This window comes from Gymnodraco acuticeps, unplaced genomic scaffold (assembly GCF_902827175.1).
Source record: "Gymnodraco acuticeps unplaced genomic scaffold, fGymAcu1.1, whole genome shotgun sequence".
Classification (NCBI taxonomy): Eukaryota; Metazoa; Chordata; class Actinopteri; order Perciformes; family Bathydraconidae; genus Gymnodraco; species Gymnodraco acuticeps.
The window spans coordinates 903,510-924,996 of NW_022989750.1; the positions used below are offsets into that span (position 1 = coordinate 903,510).

General features: G+C 42.2%; 1 protein-coding gene across 3 annotated transcripts in view; it reads right to left on the reverse strand.

Moving 5' to 3' along the window:
- The window catches only part of dennd1b (DENN/MADD domain containing 1B), a 104,209-nt gene that overhangs the window by 67,142 nt on the left and 15,580 nt on the right, over window positions 1–21,487 (reverse strand). For all 3 annotated transcript variants that reach the window (XM_034206287.1, XM_034206226.1, XM_034206362.1), the window contains one exon: window positions 15,531–15,574. In XM_034206287.1, coding sequence (XP_034062178.1) covers window positions 15,531–15,574 — 44 coding nt within the window. The remainder of the gene's footprint in view (window positions 1–15,530; window positions 15,575–21,487) is intronic.

The window sequence follows — 21,487 nt, forward strand, 5'->3', positions numbered from 1 at the left end:
AGGATGGAGTTAAAGTGAAAAAGGCCAAAAATCAAAAACTATGAGTTTTTTTTTAAACAAGTTAAAGAGAAGGGGAGAGGCAAACAGAGAGACTGACAGAATTTAATATGTTATGGAAGGAGAGATAGAGAAGATATTCGATGGACGGACACAGCAACAGAAGGAACGAGGGGAAGGAAGGGGGGGGGGGGGGGGGAGAAGAGCAGCCCAGTTCATGCCCCTCTCCCCATGCAGCGAGGACTCCTCCCTGGGGGGACTCAGACTTTAAGCCCATGCCCTGCTTTATATTCCCCTGGCTACTGCAGCCAGATCAATCTAGCTAGCTTCCCAGTGTAACTCAACCTAGTTCATAGCAGCGTGGCCCCCAGAGCCCCCCATACAGGCTGTGGTTCTGGGAGGAATGGAGGCCAGAGGCAGGCACATTTGTAAATGTACCACTGGTATACCCATATTAGAAACACACTTTAAAAAAGGACTATATCAGTGGTCTTGCATGTGTTAGCCCATTACTTCAATTCACATATACTTTACATTACTGTCAGCCGTTTTCAAAGCATGCTGTGCTGTTTTAGATTTTCTGAATGTGATTTCTACTGTATAATCCATCATAGTGAACATTGTGCCGGCTTTTATTTTTTTGTCAAAGTTAATTTATTATTTCCAGGTAATGCAATTGAAAGACTGATTTGAAAAGCCTGCGCTGCGTTACCACACAAAAATAACATAACTCAAAATAATGCAGACAAGATGTTCACTGTGATGAATTACCTACGTTTTTGCCAGACGAGTTTTCATACCATATGGACATAAATAGAAATCAATTTATGTTGTGATGGTAGTAAAAACTAATTTGAACTTCCAAGAGTGTACTGCACATATCTGGGAGGATTTAACAGTGACTATGCAAAGCTCTGGGGAGTGTGTCACACGTGGTGAGCTAATGTGCACAAGTCATCAAAGGACTGGTTAGGGCAGCATAATGTATCGGGGGTTTTATTTAGCTATTAACTTGCAGAATAACCACATTGCGTGGGCAGCAATATTGCACACAGATTGTTTTATGTTTAAGTAAAAGAGTAGCAGTAATGCACTTATAAAATGTATATATTGGAGTATTTTGTGTTCAGTTGAATTTAAAACAGAGCAAAATCTGTTAAAAATTGACAATTTCAGCCAAAACGATTCTGTGAGGTTAACAATGTCAAGATAACTTAGGATGTATAAAGTTAACAAAGAGGACATCAGCTGGAGAAGTGGCCAATAGCGATGCCTCTTTGCTTATCGCTCCCATTTAAAGTGTGTATGAGAACTACTGTGGCCTTCAGGTGACATGAAAAAACACACAAAACGCCCTCTAGAGCCAGAGTGTGTCTGCTCTGAGCTACTGTAGAAACATGGCGGTGCAACATGGTGGACTTTGTGAAGAGCACCCGCTTCTTTAGTAGGTATAAAGGGCTCTATGCAGCAACATTTTTGGTGCCATTGAGAAAATTCCCATATCAACTGAAGACGACCACAAGATGACCTAAAGCCCCCCAAAAAGCTTGTTAGTGATCCACTACAAAAGTCACAACAAAAAGAAGTTAAAGTCTACAAAAAATGATTTGGGGAATTGTCAAAGGTTAAATGCCTTGTAACGCAAACATGCCCAATGTTTACGCACATAAGCCAATCTCCCACGGGGGTCGATAAACATGCTTCTGATTTAAATTCCGAATACAAATAAGCTATAAAATAAATAAATGAACAGCTGGTTCCTGCTCACAACTCTATTTAGAATTCATTACCTTTTAACTATGGCAACTCTGTATTGCAAAGTGTGCTGAGCAACGGTCTGTTGAACACATAAATAGTTCACATGAATATTGTCACACCTCACACGATCTTTTTTTTTTTTTTACTATTCATGTATATGAAAGTATTCCCCAACTGATGCTCGCTCTGTTGGAATCAAAAGTATGCTTTAAGGTAAAAGTCGAGAGGGACCAGTTCCTGTTGAATGTGTTTAATAACAGCAAGAAAAGCAGCGTGTGCAGAGCTATCTTTTCCATATGTGTCAGGCGGTATAATGGAGTTTTGGGCTACAGTGGTTTGCAGGCAGGGACCCTGGTTATCCAGCCAGCACTTCAACAGTATAATGACATCGTCAGCAGGACTACTCACACATCAGCGCCGGAAACCACAATGTCTCCACTCACCCTTCCTTCACCTCTTCCTCCCGCATGCTCTTGTGCCCTCTTCATCACCTTCTCTCTTCCTCTTCCCTTCTCTCACATTCCCACCATCCCCCGCTCTCCGTCCTCTTTCACCTCCCTCCCAAACCCCCTGTCGTCATCTTAGAATCCCCCCCTCCTGTACACCCCACCTTTCCCTCACCCTTACCAGCACCCCTCGTCCCCCCTCTCACCCCCCTTTTCCCAATTAGTCTGTCTGTGTGCAGCTACCCAGCCGATCTCTGCCCATCCTGCCGGTGCTGGTTCGCTCACCGAGCCCCTCTGGCGAACATGACAAAGAGAGATCCTCAGTATTCAAACAGACACACACTGCTTTCAAATGCCGAATGGCAGGGTCGACCTGGGTGCAGCTTTAAGCAAAATATTCAAATTCTCAGCCTTTCTTTTTTAAGAATTTGCATGGATATGCATTCATTTGCAATGTGTAAAGGCACAAGGACAGCTGAGCCTTGGTTGATGGAGAGAGAAAATACATAATGCAGAATAAATATATATGATGGTATGAAAGCTTGATTGGGTGGACTGTTGAATTGAAACTAGGAAAAACGTTTAACACAACGATACATGTCGATTTTTGGCACAGAATAATTGATGAACTGATAACTGACTTTTATCAGGTCTTTTACAGGGGAAGAATTGGTCTGTGTTCTAATATAGGGTAAAGGACAAACTTCCTGAACAACTTCCTGTTTCCTCAGTGATATCAAATCTGCACCAGATACTGGAGGTTACTGAGGAATAGGTAGTACGAGAAAGAAAGAATGAAAAGCATAAGAGTTGGAGAGAATATAATATCTAAGTGTTTAATGCTCTATTAACATTTAAGGAAGAAAATGTTGCATTCAAATTGTAGATCCTTGAGAAAATGTAGCACTAGTTGTGACATTATGAGCAGTTGTTGTTCCTTTCAGGCAAAAAAGGGCCGATTCCTATTCCTCCATGTTTGTGCTGCTTTAATACGTGCCCATATTAGTATTTATTGTGTAACATGATTTAACCAATACATATGGAAAGTGCACAAGTGCTGAATCTACTGCCATGTTATAGACTACAGCATATTATTATAATGCTTTACAAGTGTCAAACAATCTATACGAGCAAGTCCAAAAAAATTTACCAAACCTCTCTTCCTGAACAATAGTATTATTTTCTTAGACCAACAGATACACCCAGGTATGCTAGTGACTGGAAAATATTGCTTAAGGCATATCAAAGCTAAAAACTGCTTGACCACAGAAAGGCATGCATAACAATGTAATCTGTTTTCAGAGTGCATGTCAAAGCTACAGGTTATTATCCTGCTTTTGCTACAAATGAACAAGGTGAGGGCTAAGCAGAGCTACTGCTTTGTATGAATGTTATGAGAGTGGAACCCAGGATTTGATCCCTGATGTCAGGGCATTTCCGCGTTTGGAAAGGAGAAACCTTTTTGGCCTACATGTCGAAGGGGGATAAATGACGACAATAGATGTCATGATTATTCTCAGAGGGAATATCACGGTTTTGTGGGTATGAATCAAGGGATTAGATTTTTAAGTTTGGTTTCTAATAATGTCATTAGGGTTTAATGGTAGAACACATTTGGTAATATGATGTCCCTGCAGGTTCGGAGAGTAATCAGTAACACCTTGAGCTTGTGATTTCCAAAATAGGGATGTCCTGACACCATAAAAACGGTTCTAATAACAGTGAAATTCCATGATTCTTGATACCCAAGTCGATGCAAAATACATGATTGTGTTTTTAATGAAATATTTGCTTTGACTATTGGCATCAATCATTTTAATTTTTGCATTTTTAGCTAGTGTTATAAAGTTAAACGGGTTATAATTCCTTCCCATATATTTTTTATATTGCTTTCTAAACATCTGTATTTATTCAAGTTTCCTTAAAAAAATGAAATTGCATTTAGTTTATAGTTTAGTTAAATTAAAATCATGATTTACTTACATTTCTACAGAATAATGATTGAACGCGTGAAACTAAACAGAAATACCATACCTTATTTTGTAGGGGGTAACTGAGTGCAAACATTATCTGGTGCAGACACAGAGGGAAACTAAAAGAAGGTTTAGAGATAAAGGAGACAAAGGAAAAGACTGAGAGAGACACAGAAAATGACAGACAGAGACGGGAGAGATGGCAATGAGGCCAGATAAAAAGATGGAATAAAAAACCTAGAGATGGTGAGGAGAGTAGCCACAGAACAACGGGCAGAGACACAGGCTCCTCTGGCCACAGCAGACCTCAGACCCTGCAGAGATTCCTTTCATTAGGCTTTAATAGTATGCTGCCGGCTTGCCATTCTGACCCGCGCTCTGTGCCAGTAATAAGAACGGCCTTCAAAGCTGGACCAAAGCACCAGAGCTGCTTGAGAGGGGGAAGGTGGGGTGCACTTTCAAATTGACACGGGGGCGTTACATTTTCACATCCTTGCTCACTCTGCCTGGGCTGATAGGAGAGGGAAATGTGGGGAAAGGAACAGTTTTGTCTTTCTGTTTTACTCGCCTCCGTTAGATTGTCTTCCCTTATGCAGTGTGATAGGGGAGGTTATTTTTGGTTCAGTCCCATGTTACCAAAGCTCCTCTCCAGGAGGTGTTGAAGGTGGCATATTGATCTTATGGCCTCTTCAAGCACATGCCAACACCTGACAGGTATATGTGGTCGTATATCCATATGTGTATGTGCCAGCAATATGTAACCCTGTTTGCTGAAAATATTTGTTATTTTCAAATCTGCACTTCTAGACCCCTAAAGGATATCAAAGATGCCTTAGCCAAGGACAGAATAATGGCTTTGGTTTTCCCCTCCTGTGAAGCACAACAGCACACACTTCCACCGGCCTCAACACCTTACAACCCCCTCTTGATTGGGACACGTCACTGGAAAATTCCAAATACTATCCCAGAAGCAATAGTATTTGTCCTGGCTCAAGTTTAATAACGATAGGGAAAATGTTGCTTGAAATCTTTTATTTCCTCTTTGGGCTATATAGTACACATGTAGCACCAATTTGTGCTTAAGATCCCCTTAACCTCCCACTGTCCAGCCCCCAAAGTCATTCCTCTGTCTATCAGCTGTTAATGAGTCACCTCTAATATAATAACAATGCACTTGGGTAGTTTAAATGTGGTCTATTGTGCTGCACTCATTTATTTTCAGCTTTTTACATAATGGATGTATTTATTTATGTTATGAGGTGAGGGGGCATATTGCTTGGAGAATAAGTATATGGCATCAACAATAACAGTGTGCATTATTCCAGTGCTAATAACCTGTCCTGCTGATGTCCTTTCTACATATCACAGATGGGCTCAGACAGGGGAGAGCGGCAGTATTATGCCTCTGCCGAGATCTTCCACTGAATATATTACCATGTGATAGGGGGAGATGTCTCACTCCCTAACACACACACACTCACACACACACACACACACACACACACACACACACACACACTCACACACTTGTAGTGTTGGGCCAAGAGAGCTGCATATGCCCCAAACATACAAGCATGGGCTTCATTAATGAAGTGCCAAGAGGAGAGAAAGAGAGAGCGCATGCGTGTGTGTGTGTGTGTGTGTGTGTGTGTGTGTGTGTGTGTGTGTGTGTGTGTGTGTGTGTGTGTGTGTGTGTGTGTGTGTGTGTGTGTGTGTGTGTGTGTGTGTGTGTGTGTGTGTGTGTGTGTGTGTACCAAGCAGCCGGGGGGGGATTTCCTTCTTTAAGCTCTTAGCTCCCACTGGGCCTCGCTCGACTGTATGAACCCTGATGTGGGCCTGCCTCTAACACATGGCGTCACACACACACACACTCACAGATATACCCTCGCACACACGTACACACAAAGAATGTATACATTCAAGCTCAGCAGGAGGGCGGCACTGGCTCCAAAACATTTGGCTGTGGACGTCTCATTGACAGATGTACATGGAATCTAGCGGTGGAGGTCAGGTCATCGCTGCACCCTCCTCTTCCTCCTTCTCCCTCCCTCTCTTCATCCTTCTCTTCCTTTACAAAACACCCTAAGTGCTTTGCTATTGCCTCTGTCTCTGTCCGTAGCTGGTGGCTGCAGTGGCGTTTTCTCCCGGAGGCCAAGGGAAGCCAGGCTTCCCCTGTTTTTTCGGATTGTAGTTATAATTTAAATAAATAAATAAAAACACTTTGTTTTGTTTCGATAATTCTCCTTTGCTGTGTGTTGCTGCCGGCCCGTCTCTCCCCCATTCTCATTGAGTATTTTACAAAGAGTGAAACAAACAGCGCCCCTCTAGATGTTATGGTGAAACAGTAGATTGCACTCACTGTTGCGAGAGGAGGCCAGCCGAATCTGGCTTCCCTTGGTGAAAAAAAATTGAGGGATTGACCAATCAGATGAGGCTCACGTCATGCCCCTGCCAACCTGTGATTGGTCAGGGCCATGCCAAGGGAAGCCAGAGGCGGCTGGCTTCCCTTGCCTCACAATCCAATCAAATCGCATCAACTTAGTGTTGCAGTGACGCGTCCTAAAATCCGGAAGTAAGCTGCTCTCGGTTTCCATCGACAAAAAAGCAATGGGAGTTCTCCATAGGATTTTGGAAAATAGCTCGAAATAAGGTCAGTGGATAACGAACCTGTTAGATAAATGCAAGTTTTGTTCAGTCGGATAATATCCACATGTCTACCCTACTTTTATAATTTTCGAATCATAAATCTAATCGATAGAACAAGATAGATAGCGCCACTGCATCACTCTCACCGCCGTTAGAAAGAAGCAAGCAACTGAAGCAAGTGCAATTATGGAGGGTGGAGATTTGGAGTATTTCATCAAAAGTAATTGTACTAAACTTCCGCTACAGCAGCAACAACAAATACAATCTGATGACAGGCCAATGCCCAAACTGGAGCTGTGTACAGCGAGGAACAAAGGAGCGAATCGGACGTAAAACGTTAAAGGTCTCCTGATTTAGTTTGTGAATGAATGCTTATTAGAGTTTCGGCTGGAGAGTGCGTGCGGACCTGTCGGTTAGATAACAGGTGTGTGTAAATCCTGCATCTGATAAAAATGTGTGTAAAATGATACCGGGTGCTGTAATCACTCATCTGGTTACGTTATTACATTGACCACCACACCCCCGACCCAAAAGAAAGGACGTATTATTGGCTTCCCCTAATTTTTTTCCCACGCCACGCTACTGGCTGGCTGTGCCCTGTATGGTGGGCATGTGGTTAAGGAGACTTGCACGCCAATTAAGCCCGATACGTGTGATTGTGTGATATCTCTGTTGGCAACAGCAGTGTGCGGTTGTGGTAAGCCTGGCATCTTTTACTGTAAATATGAGCTTCCTGGTTGACAGGGACAACCTGTTTCTAAGTGTAGAGATGCACTCTTTCTTCCTCTGAATGCAGCCACAATGCTGAGGGAGTTTGGCAGCTATCAAAAAAACGTTTGAGAATATGTACTGCAGTATTACACTAGTCCAGTTTGGTAAACCCAATAAGCAGCTCTGGCAGATTAATGTACAATTCAAGATTCCATAACAAAGCAAAACAATGTCTTAGCACATGACTAACAACCTCCCTGTTCCCTATTCTAAAATCTCTGTTCCCTTACTGTGGCTACAAAGTCAGTTTCTAACTGTTGTTAAACTATTGCATTTAAAAAAATCTGTGATAAACATCCAGAGTGATGAAGCTTGATGATGCAAAGATTTAACTTGTTCATCGTTTTTACCCAGTAATTTGATATTTTTCTATTGACCATTAACATCATTTATGTTTAGCAGGAACTAGTTTAGTCCAAATACACCATCTATTTATGTACCTTGCTTTTGGAACTGGGAGTGGCATATTAGTGAAATAAAATAATATATGTAGCTGAATCCAATGCTGTCTGCCTGCAACTTGGGAAACACGAGCCACCAACAGTTTTTTACTCGACCGCCAAAACACACCACTGCTTCCTTTTCGCCGGTCACTGTGCGATGCTGGAGAGATGTGAGCAGCGGGGCGGAAAAACACTTCTCCATGCTCCCATCTCCACCACCCATCGTCTCTTAGGAAGCCAGCCCAGAGGTCAGCGCAATCAGGATCCATGAGCAACAAAGGGCCCTACTTAGGCGTCCAGCTCAGTGCCCTAGCCATAGGCCAGTTTAGTGGGCCGAGACTGTCTATTAGGCAAGACCCTGGAACACCCTAGGGATCCAAGGTGAAAAGGGTTAGGAAGAAGAATAAAAACACTATCAACCCAGACACACACATATTCTCCAAGACATACACAGATCATATGAGGCCTTGTTTGACACCGCTGTCAGGGTGCAGTGAAGGGGAAAGACGAGACCCTGTGACACGCTTAGATATCACACACGTACGTACACAAATACACACATATACACACTGTCAGGCCTCTACTTTTCCACACACACAAACGCAAAAAACGTATACATTTCCATCTTTTTCATCTCTCAGTTTCCCGTACTTCTTGACTTGCTGTTAGAGCTTCACAAAACTGGCTGTAGCAGCATCTAAAGAGCTGGCAAAATATGCTAATTTTCAACAGCATGTCACTACCTCTGTCTCCTATCTGTTTGGAGGATGGGTGGGGAAGTTGGCCCTTGTGATAAGACTCTAGTCTGACAGAGGTGCTGTACTTTTCTCTGTAGCATCATCCTTTTACTGCTATCAACCATCCCACGCCTTCCTCTGCCTACACAAATGTGCCGTCTGGTGCATTATCATTCACGATATCACTAATAGGTGGTGTTTCGCATCTGAACTTGTTCATTTCTCAGTAACTGTGAAAACAACCTTATCTAGGAGTGTGGACAACATTTTATGATGGGTTTGTAGAATAACTCCGACTTCTCACTGTCTTTTTTTATTTTGTCATTTCCATGGCCCTCATCTTGTTTCACCTTTCCACCTCCAATCTTATGACTCCTTCACCTCCGGCCAACTTTAACATTTTGTTAAATAACGTTTTTTATAAACTAACCTGCTTTCAATTTTCAATCTCTTCTAGTTTTCTATACTGTGCTTAACATCAGGACACAAACCACAGTGACAGTTTTATCCCAACGGCCATAAGACTGACCAACTCCTGAGCCCTGTTAAGTGCCTTCAGAACTTTAAGCATTCATAACATATTGATGTATTACTTCAATAAGCAGTATTTTTGTTCTTGTACAGTATTTGATCCAACATTCTAGGTCTTCTTATTCAATTGTACATGTATATAGTTTACTTCTGCATTACTTGCACACTGGTCAATTTATCTAGCACTATTTTATTTGTATTCTGTTTCTTTCAGCACTATTTTTCTTTAATTCATTGGTTATGTCATTTATATTTATGTTGCATTGTTGAAGGAGAATGGGACTTAAAAGTTGAATTGCCATAACTACACTGTCTCTACAGTACATATGACAATAAAACCTTTGAATCTTAAATCTTGAATATTTTCTGTGCTATAAGGTCTCAACTGAGGGCCACATGTCATTACCTTGCTTCTCTGGCTCCGTGCTACTGATCCTCCGCACACCCACCTCCACCACCACCTTCACCAACTATCTCCTCCTCTCCTTAGAGTTGACACTTGTCCACCAGCTCCCCTCCTTTACCTTAAACCCCTCCTACCTCTACCACTAAATCCTTCACCCTTCTCGCCTCACCCACCCAGGACCTGCTCATATGTGTGGCCACCAATCACATGATGTCAGGCAGCCTGTCCTGAAGGAGCACGGTGTCAGAGCAACACTCAGAGTTGCCAAGGTTGAAGCCTCGAGAGACTTTCCGCCTCTCTTCTTCTTCCCCCCCCCCCCCCTCCCCCCTCTTTTTTTGTCTGGCTGATGACACAGTGGGTTTTTGAGCAGAGATGGATGTACAGAACTACGTGAACGGAAAATAAGCCAAGTTTAGCCAGAAGTCATGGCATCTCAAAAAACCTTGACAGGGGTTCAAACTAAATACGCACAAGGACAGTACCATTTGAATCTTATGAGTGATGTTACATTTCAAGGCCGTTGCTACATTTATCTAGCTCCCATGAATAATTTTCCAAAAGCGGATGATATGATATTAAGTAAATGCAAACGTCTCTCTGCTACTGTGAAGTGTGATAAAGTAAATATGTGTACCTGCTGTACAGGTATTTTTGTAAAGCAATTTGTCAGTTCAACTGATCCAAAAGGCCAGAGCCTGATTTTAGGCATCTTGCTTTGCATCAAATTGTTACACTTACACAAAGAAATCTCCACAATCGAAGAAGCAAAGAGAACACTTACTCCACCTAAGCTAATTTGTCCAAAATGCAAAGTAGCATCAATGCTTTCAATACGCTCTGTGACTCTAGGGAAACTCTTTCTTTGCTCCAGGGATTGCTCTCTGCAACACCCAAATGTTCCTAATGCAAAATTTTAAAAAAGCCTGCTAGAAAATGTAGAAAGCCACGGGAAAATGTACTACATGACTACCTTCTACACAACATATGTACTTGAGTGCAATAAATGTCACACATTGATTATACATAGCAAGGTTTGAATCTGTATCAAAGCATGGATTTCATTATAGAATCAGATTACACCTACTCTAGCCTTGGTATAAATGAAAAACCGCATGTTATACAGTCAACTCTATGCAGTATGCAGCAGAGAGATCAAAGGTTTCCATATTCAAATGTGTGGAATGGCCATAGAGAGTTAACATCAACTTTAGTTCATATCCGAGAGTAAAATCTATTCATTATTTTCTTTATTTCTCTCTGGATATTATGCTGCAACCGGCCTGGTGGTTTATATGTAATTTGCAATTTTCTGCAACAGTGTCTTTAGAGGGCAAATATGACAGAAGGTGTTTAAAAGCCAGATTGTTGATGAACGGCAGGCAGCAAGAGATGCAAATGGATATAAGGGATGGACAGAATAATAGGAATGCATAGGAAAACCAATACTAAACAATGACATGCCAAGAAAGCAAACACAATGTTATCTCCCTGTGAATGGAGAGAGTGAAATGGAGATGAGGAATGTTAGTGGAGAGTAGCGAGTGTGCAGAATGTGAAGTTATATGTTTCTATTTCATGAGAGTAGGGAAACTATTTTACCAATTTACACGGAGCATGGATTGGTGAGGGTGTCTATGTAAAAGACACAGTCGTTTCTCTACAGCCAGCTTTTGGAATTTGTTTTCTTACATTGCAGGCAAAAGGATCTTAGATCTTAGAAAGGCTGCAGATTTGACTTAAACACAAACCTTTAGGTATATCTTCAAAATGCACAATATAGAGAGAAACAAAACATCAGTACTAAAATCCAGTATTCATCCCTCAAAATATCCAGGCAATAAAAAAAGTGGCCATGGTCATACAGCGCTTATCCACACTCCCTACAGCAGAGTAGGTGTCCCAGTTAAAATGGATGTATGCTTAGGAGATCAAAATAAATTGAAAGAAGTACACAGGCTTTCCCAGACTTGCAGCCACCCCCCCCCCCCCCCCCCCCAGGTATTTCTATTCTTATCTCTTTTCTCCACAATGCTTTATGTAATATGTTTGAGTTTTCGTCAATGAGGTGACACCCCTTGTAGAATTTGCCTAAACACGTTTTTAGGGAAATTCTACATTAACATTACAGTCACATTTGAATATCTGACAAGTGTTTCAACAAGAGTTAATAAACGTATCAAACATCAAATGAGATTAACTTTAGGGGTAATTCCAAATTCTGATAAGGTCAGGTAGAAAAGAGGCCAAAAGGACCCTTGAAATGTTCCTTTAAGGTCCGATGATTCACATTAAACACCTTAGTTTGTTTATTAAAACCTTTGATTCCATTGTGGGCCCATAGGGCGAGTTAAATGCACGGGACTTACATCATAACAGCCCAAAGCAAACATAACACATGCATACATTGTTAGGGTTTAGCCTGTCAATCTTCAAGATGTGCCTGCTGTGTTAGGCAAAGAAAGTACAGCAAATCTCTGCGGGGTGTATCTGAGTGAGGAACTTCACATTTTTACATACTGCAGAGTTGCTTTTCAAATGGCCGTCTGTTTGTGGAACTTGCTGAGTGTTTATCATCCTCTGTTCTCTACAGAGGAGTGGGCCCTCTTTTCACCAAACTGTGGTTAACTAACTAGCAGAACCATATTCTGAATTGTGTGTGTGTCTGTGTGTTCGTGTGCGTGTGTGTGTGTTCTGTCTACTGTGTTTTTTCCACAACTTTGGGATGAGATCTGAGAGGAAACGGACAGATTTCCATCTGTCTGCTTCATTTGCAAAAAGAAAAAAAGCCCTTCTTGCGATTCAAATATATGCTTTAGCCACCTCTCTCTTGCCCTCCCTCTCTCTCTCCTCCTTCTCTCCCTCTCTATCCAAGTGGCATCTGTGGGTGACCAGGGCATCAAGAGTCTCAGGGGCTGAGGAAGGGATAGGGGGAGCAGGAGGGGAAAAAGAAAGGGGAGAGAAAGAAAAAGAGGGAGCAAGCGCCTCTCACTTCATATTTCCCCAGCACCACCCCGGCGTGCCAGCCAGCCTGCAGTCTGTTCTCCTTTGAGCTTTCTATTCTACCACAGAACAGAAACAAAATCAATTCATATTTCCATAATCCACACTCCTGTCTGTCTGCATGTCTTTGCCTCTCCCCCCTCCCTCGCTTCCTCTTTTCTGTCTCCCTCTCTCTCCCCTGGGGTACACTAACCCCTCCACCCCGATCCTACGGCCTACAAATGTCATTACGCAGAGCAACAATAACGGTCTAAACAAAAGGAGGCCTTGCTCTGAGCTCTGAGCCCCTCTGTGGAGACTGTTGGCTGCTGCTGCCATATGCTGGCCAGCTCGGGACACAGAAAGAGAGAGACTGTGGCTACAGAGGACTCCTGCCTTCAGCCCCACAAAGGAGGAAAGCAGCCCTAATCCTGGTAATGAGGCCCGTGAATGCAGCCGTTATGTATACGGGGGAAAGGGCCAATCCCTCTGTACACAGCACGCTAACTAGCCATCTTAAGGGCCATCTTATCCACACAAACGATCTGGTGGACAACAGAATGAAAGAAAAGTAAGTGAGACATCTCGGAGAGGAAGGATGAGGCAGGCTCGTGATGACGCATACAGTGTTTACACTATTTCATCTCTCTTGGGTTCAGCCGCTGTTTTTTTACTCCTTTTCTATGACTTCCACTTCCTGTGCCAACCTCTGCAAGACTGTAATCTCTCGCTAACACTCCCTCTCTCTACTTCTTACTCTGATTGCATGCTCTGGTTCTTGTGGGGCAGGCAGACATCGCCTGGAGCATCTTTCGACAAGCTCGTTTATTCCTTAAAGTGGATCAGAGGGGCAGGAGAGCTGTTTAAACTCACTGGCTTGGCTGCGGTGTTGAGACCCTACGCAAATATTGTTTTCTTCTTTCTATTTTTTCTTAGTCGACAATGTTTTCCTTCAGCTGCAGTCATCTGTCCAGCAATGTTGCCAACTTGTGTCTCAGAATCAGAATCCCTTTATTAGTCCCACAGAGGGGACATTTGCATCGTTACAGCAGGAAAGAGCCACAGACAGCTTGATGTTACATATGTTAAAAAAAAGTACTAAGTTATGATATAATAAAAAATATAATAAAAAAAGAAAAGTAAAATAAAATACTTTTCAAAATACAAATCCTGTAACAGTTCTTAGGATTTAGCAGCCAGGTATATATTACACAGTTATTAATGGCATATGTATATAATAATGTATATATTGCACATAGTTTGATGGTATTTAACAGCAGCAAGTTACACAAACAAGTCTCCGTCATTCTTAGACTAACTAACAGAATCAAAATACCACACGCACACTGCCTGAGAAGCCACAGCAGCAGAGCGCAGGAGTCATGCTGCCCAGATAATGAGTAATCTATTACAGAGTGATGTGCACAACATAGAGATTAATACGCATATTATTACAGGCTGCGTGATTGTTTTGATCAAGCTGGATTTTAGACTGTAGTTCTTTGAAGGTGAAGCCAGAGAGACATAACAAAGACACCCTGCTGAGTAGGAGTACTTTTCTAAGGGTAAGAGCAAGGCTTTAAGAATGAAAGGAATATCAAATCATTTGTAATTACTCCAAGAGGTTTTTGCTTCTGTGTGTTCACATTGCCCCCCTGAGACAGCCAGTACACTTTTGTGATTGGCTCAAAAAAATAATCTGGGTTTATGACAACTTGGGTCTTTGGCCATTATTTCTAAAGCTTACAATAACAATTACACTTATCAACTTAAATGAAGTTAATTTAAGTAATAAGAACTCATATGGGGAAATAAATATTCATTTAGCATAAACAAACCCTCAAAAAATAAAATAGGGATGCACCAACCTAACTTTTTATTTCATTATAATAATTTCCATTCTTCCATCAACCAATCCGTGCATCCTTCCAGAAAAAAAAGTAGTCCTTTAATATGACCTAGTATGTAAGTTGTATGTTTCAGTTGCAGGTTGTTAGACCTACTGTACTTACTGTTATGTGCACACATACAGTAATAGAATATAGTAGAACTTTTGGGTCCGTTTTATGTCAAAATAAAGTGTTTTTTATCTAGTTTGATTTGCTTACAATGTGTGATTGTCAGTAGCTTGTGTTTCTTGACCATTGGATTTGAATGTAGTAATGTTATTAAGACCTCCACTACTTCTTCAAAAAGTACAATGTGATTATTATCAGTAGAAATGATAAGCAAAGATTCAAAAATAAGACTCTTCATAATGGCGTCCTCTTTCAAATGTGATTCTTTAACACAGTGGGAGATTGGCATGTCTTACCTTCAAATATAAACCCCTGACTGGTTTAAGGAAGAGCATGGTGTTCCAAAAACTATTGCAAAACAGCTGCAGATTTTCTCTTTCAGAGTCAAAATGAACCCGATAATGCTTTAAATGTGAAACAATAGGAAGTAGCACACTGAGAGAAAGCAAGAGATACAGACAGAGAGAGAGAAAGCGGTGGAAACAGAGGTGTGCATTCCTGTCACGGTTGCATGATAATTACTGATTCGTCGGTTATTGAAGACCTGCTCACTGCTTTTCATTACCAGCAACAGACGTACAATGAGAGAGAGAAGAAGAGGAGGAAGCACTGATGGGGATGAGGAGGAGAGCAGTGGTGGTGGTGATAGGTGTTGGGGGGGGCGGCTACCACAGCATGGCAGGGTGAGTGAGGGCATTAGGCAAGGAAGGGAGATGGGAGATGGGAGAGGAGGAGGAGGTAAAGGTTGTCTGTAACAGTGAAGGAGTGAGAGAGGGAGAGGGAGAGAGAGGGAGAAAAGAATGAGAAAGCAGAGTGTGTTCCAACCTGGTCGGTGTGGTCCTGGGGGAAGCTCCACAGCACGGTTGGATCTAGAGGTAATTGACAGACAGCATTAATCAGCGGGTGAGAAACACACCGTCTTCGCTAGCTGCCTCAGAACACATACATATTAATGAGAGGGGTGGGGGCAAGGGGTGGCTGCTGCGAGTCTGTGCACGCACACACATACACTTATACTTATATGCTCACTTCCACACACACATACACAGAGCAGCGCACAGTGAAAGACAAGAGAGAGAGTGTCTAGGCGGTATGTGCTGTAAATATGCTAATCTGTATCCTCAGTGTAGATATGATAGCTTATATTTAAAACAAATCATGCACGTTTAAGAAAGTCATACCAACACAAACTCTAGTTTATTCGCTTAATTATTGCTGGATTGATACAAGTCTAGCTGTTTGCTCAAGAGATGTCAAACTTAAGCTATCATTTATCATTATAATAGTTTGTGGGTTTGTCTGTCTTTGCAGTAAATACCATCAGTGCTGGAGGATAAACCAAGTTATTAATACATTTTTTTAATCAATGGGAACATTTTATTTAGTTAAATAACAGTTTTGTCAGTTTTTGAGTGGATATAAATAACATAAGCTGCTTTCAAAAGCTTCAACAATGCTATAATAAGTGGAAATGAACACGGGACAATATATGAAATTGCAGCAAAATGACTTCTTATACAGCAAGGGTTGCTTCTGTTTCCTTAGTCAGTGTAAGTCTTGGAACATGTTTGCATCTCTCTTAAAGCAATTTCCCAAACTAAATCATGAGACTTGCTCCTTGCTGGCTTTTACCATGTGGTTGAAAGGAAGCAGCAACCGAGCCACAGCCTGAACACAGGGGTCTCTGGTAAACATGGCTTCCACAGCTCCAAGGTCACCCTGTGACCTCAGCAGGAACAGCAAGGGTTTGAAGAGACAAGCATGCCAGCATGCCAGCTCCACTGCCATGGACATGGTAAAGGCATAAATGCTCATGAACAAACCCTGACCTCTGTCCGAACAAATCTGGCTGAGAGACGGTGAATCTGCGTTTAAGCTTTTGATAGCATGGATACTTCAGTCCACAAACAATAACTGTGAGTTCAAAAGGGATAACAGGTTAATTAAGTGCTGTAATTGAAAATGTATGACCATTTAAACACAGGCTAAATGTGGTTTCGATCCTCCTCTATGCATATCCCCGAAAAGATGAATATAGACATGTATTAATTCAGGGGAGAGGACCCTTACCTTAGTAAAGAGGACATGCAATAACACACAGTGTGTGAAGTAGCTTCATGGCTAACACACCAGGCTAACTGAAATACAGAGGCACGCAATGGACAAACGGATGACAGGATGCAGCAGAATCTATCCTGCCTTACATAATCCTGTGGGATAATTTCATGGGCCCCATCTTGAAAAGAGCGGCACAGAAAAAAAAGGCAACAGAGCTCTAAGCTCTACACACCACCACCCCCCAACCCCCCCTTTCCTTACTCTATGATCTGCCACAGTTAGGGCTATTTTATGCTGATTTACTGGGTGAGAGGATGGGAACTGCTGCTGGAGTGTGATACAGGAGCCAAGAAAAGGGACAGGAAGAGAACAGGGGAGGGGGTCCAATGTTTGTAACTTTTGGCAGCCATGCTTACTTTTCAGGTTTGCATTGGTATGAAAATAGGGGGGGGGGGGGGGCTTCAACACAATACAGCACAGCAAATTGACAGAAGGAGAACAGGTTATATTATAGGAAGTTGCCTGTAGATTAATTTCATTTTTTCTGTGGCCTTTTATGTATCTCTTGTACCACTGATTCCAGTGCTCTGTGATGAATAGCTTCATGATTTACATTTGCTGCTCTAATCAAGTTTCTACTAGTCTTTTTCTCACATGGTAAGACGAAGACACACCGAGCGTACACCTTAGGAAAAGCTATAGAAGATTAGACTGAAATAAGATCATGTCACATGACTGAATAGACATTAAATCAGCAGAAATCTCACTTACAGTAAGCACTGAATATTGAATTCAGTATAGAATGGAGGAACATACAGTGGTGTAGAGTGATACAGAGCAGAATTATTAAAGATAGCTCTGGAGGCAGAAGAGAGCTGTAACAACACACAGCTGAGGACCTGTGAGATCTGTAGAGCTCGAGCAAACACCTTATCTTTCATACCAGCGATTTTCCTCTAAAACCATCTGTTATTGTTTCTGTTTCGCTCCACCTTCACATTTCTCTTCCAATCATTTCTCCTCCTGCTTTTCTTATCCACTGTCTTTCCTCCTCCATATCACTTGACTTTTTTCCCACTGTAAAATGTAAGTCCTTCTCCTAACCTCTCTCAGTTTCCCATGTTTGCCTAATTTTTGCTATTCCTTCAACAACCTTTGTTTCTTTTCATCCCGCCCTCCCCTGCAGCTCTCTGTCCTCTACACTTCTGCACCCCCTCTCTATTTTTCCCCACTCTCTTTCCTTCGAATACTCCTCCCTTTGGACGTGCTGGGCGTGTGGTGGAAACAAGAGGGGGCCTGAATGGGGTTAAGGCTGAAAGTTGAAGGTTACAGAGGTGAAGAGGACTCCCGCTGCTCCGCCAGGGGACACAAATGTCACCATGACAGACCCTCCACTGGTTAATCCACCCTCCCCTTTTTCGATACACACATTAACACACTAGAGCTCCATGACACAGACCAAAAATTACAACAATGTATTCCTGAATAATGCAACTGTCATCTTTGACATATGCAAAAAAAGCCTGTGCTAAATTTTAATTATTTTCAGCACATACTAAATATATTTTTGGTTCTAATGACATCAGAATCAGAATCAAGTGTATTGCTAGGTACCTTTACACATACAAGGAACTTGCTTTGGTATCTGGTGGTGGGAACATACCAAATTAGTTGCAAAGTAGGTCAAACAAATAAGAAATATATAGGGATAATAAAAAATATGTATTTTTAAGAAACAATTTAGCATTCAAAAAGGATGCTAAAGACAAGTATTTACACCAAATTGAAATGTTACTATACAAATAACCTTAAAAGCTACAAATCAAAAACACTTCTAGGTAGGGATGGGTATCGTCTGAAATGTATCGATTACGATTCTGCTTATCGATTCCGGTTCCGATTATAAAATTATAAAAGAAAGAGGTCAAACGTTTAGATAACAAAAATATCTTTATTCTTTTAAGCTTTAACTGACATTTTTACAACAACAAAAAATACATGCAATACAAATGTATTACACAATAGCTGTGCTTTATTTTAACTGAGCTATGCCTGTGGCAAGTTATTAACAGGCTGTTAACACTGTGCCTTGTCTTTTTCTTTTTTAGTGTAGTGGAGCCTCACTAGAGCGTTTACCGCGACCCATCTTTGGCGTTATGAAGTGACTGAGCTCGTGAACTCTCTACAGGAAGGCGGGGGGAGCCTCGCTGCGGGGAAACTGTGGACCTCTGTCGCCTGTCAGCGCAACTTACATGATGCCGTTTGAAAAAAGTAAGGGCGGTGCCGGCCGTCAGCGAACCGAGCCGGCCGTCAACGACCCGCTGACGACCGGCCGTTCTGTGATTCTCCAGAACACACAGATGGCCAGTCCTCCCCTGTATTCCACCGGGTCGCGCAGACGGACCCGGTGGAATACAGGGTCTACCGCGTTTAGGAACCATTAAGCAGAACCGAAATTGTGTATTTTGTATGGGTACCCAGCATTTTCTTATCGGTTCTCATCTGGAACCGAGTTGCTGTTCCCAACCCTATAGGACAAGGCAAACTACAGAGGATTATATTTTAAAGTGGAGGGCTGTGCAGACATGTGAGCAAAAAGCAGTCAGAGAGTTGAGCATGAACATGGCTCACAGTATTAAGAAAGACAAAGAGAACAAGATGTTGTTCACATGATGTGCATTAATGTAATGCATAATGTTTTTGGGGTGGATAAAAGTCAGTGCTTGTGATTTTATGCACTGAAATAGTGTCAACAATTGTAATGATTTGATTTAAAACCATGAGATCAACGTAAAAACATTTTTGTCAGCAGCATCTGTGCATTCGACTTTTGGGGGTTTTGCGTTTTCAAAACCCAGGCTGTCGGTTTTACACTTGCATTATATGAATGTTTCTGGCTTAGTTAGGTGGTCATGAAGCATTTTCTGCATGCAACAGACACATGTAGCTGTCAATTACAATGCAACATGACAACGTTAGAGACAGAAGGGTCTGGAGGAAACCAGCAATGCCATCTGCAAACATAAGCATGAACCCACATGCACACGATGCTTTGTTAGCCTCCCCATCACCTATCAGACGAAATGCAGAAGATTCAAAATGTGTTTATTGTATTTCCTACAGTTGAGAAAATCTATAAAGAGCTGTTGCAAACCGTATAAAAACAGTCCGTTTGATTTGACACCAGTGGCAGCTCGATTGACAGGGGGAAAACAACCTATAGCATATTCCACACTGGTGGCGTGTAAACAGATCCAGTGGGTGAGAATTGAATTGAAATCACCTATCCAGAGATAGATTCCTCCATTCTCACCTCAGGAAATGGATAAGAGGCACATGTGAGGAAAAGCTGGAGGAGTGACCATTGGTCTCTGTTTGGGAAGTGCATGTGTGTACGGTGCAAGAACACGCATGTTTACAGACAGATAACAAGCTCAGGAGTGAATATTTACTGTATAGCATGTCCGATGATCTCTGAGGGCTTCAAGCGTAGCTGACCTCCAACAGTCACGATGGGGGCAACATGCGTGAAGCCCCTGAAGCTACTGGGAGGGGGGGGGGGGGGGATGGAGGTGGTAGATATGGGGGAAAATCAATGTTTTGGATATTCCTGAGACGCCTGTCTTTGAAAGTCGAAGGAGGAGAGTGAGCGAGCTGAAAGGAGGGTTAATAGGTGAAGGGTGCTGGGAACTGAGAGCAGGGCAACAGGGAGAGAGGGGGAGGAGGTGAGGGAAGAAATTGGATGGATTGCCTGTGTGGGAGGTAGATCTCTGCCTCTCTCCACTGACACCACTTCTCTACTACCTATTCAGGTGGATCATTAAACTTGGTGGGATTAAACAGAATAAATGAGCAAGATATATGTTCGCCCAAACATGAGAGGGTTGATAAATAAGCCTACCCCTTCATGCCTTATTTCTTCTAATCTCTACATAAATCTATGGATACTGGCACTTCACACAAGTAGGCTAAAAATGAAAAATGCTGGCATCCTTATCTTGGCATAAATCTACCTTTCTTGGGATTTCCAAGTAGGCTAAAAAGAAGAAGTTGGCAGAGCATGTCATTCCTAATGCTGCTGGCGGGGAGAATAGGTTGGCGTGTAACACCGGTGTGTCAGACACTGCCCAGCCATGCACGGCAAGTTTCTTAACTTTAAGCTATTTTGTCACCAACCTTAAAAAGTAAAATCCAACTTACTGACTTACTTTGAATGATATGAAGCTTTATAAAAATAGCCTTGGCAAACTACTGGGAAAAGTATATGATAAACATGAAATACACCCACATGGCAGAGGCCTGTGCTTGTGTTTCTATAGGATCACCTTCGCAGCTCAATAACAGTGCAGTGAATACACGGTTCTGGCTTTAAGATGGAGAAAAAATGCAGTCAAACACAAAAAGACCTAACCCTAAATCCAGTGTGAATACACATTTAGATGAAAGCCTCTAGTTTATAATTCTCTATACTATGCGAATCAAACACAGACTTAGAGCCCTCATGGCCATCCAATGTTCTAAAGGCATAAGAAATGCACTTTTTTCACCTTACTCCATGAACGGCTGAATGTGTGTTGTGAGTGAATAGGGGGCCTGTTTGTTAAGAGAGGCCAAATCCCATATGGTGAACAGCAGCTCCTCTGGTGAGAAGAGAGGCTGTGAAAGCCACCGGCAGCCCCTCTCCTCCATCCATGCTCAGGAGATGAAGGGATGTAGCGCCTGCC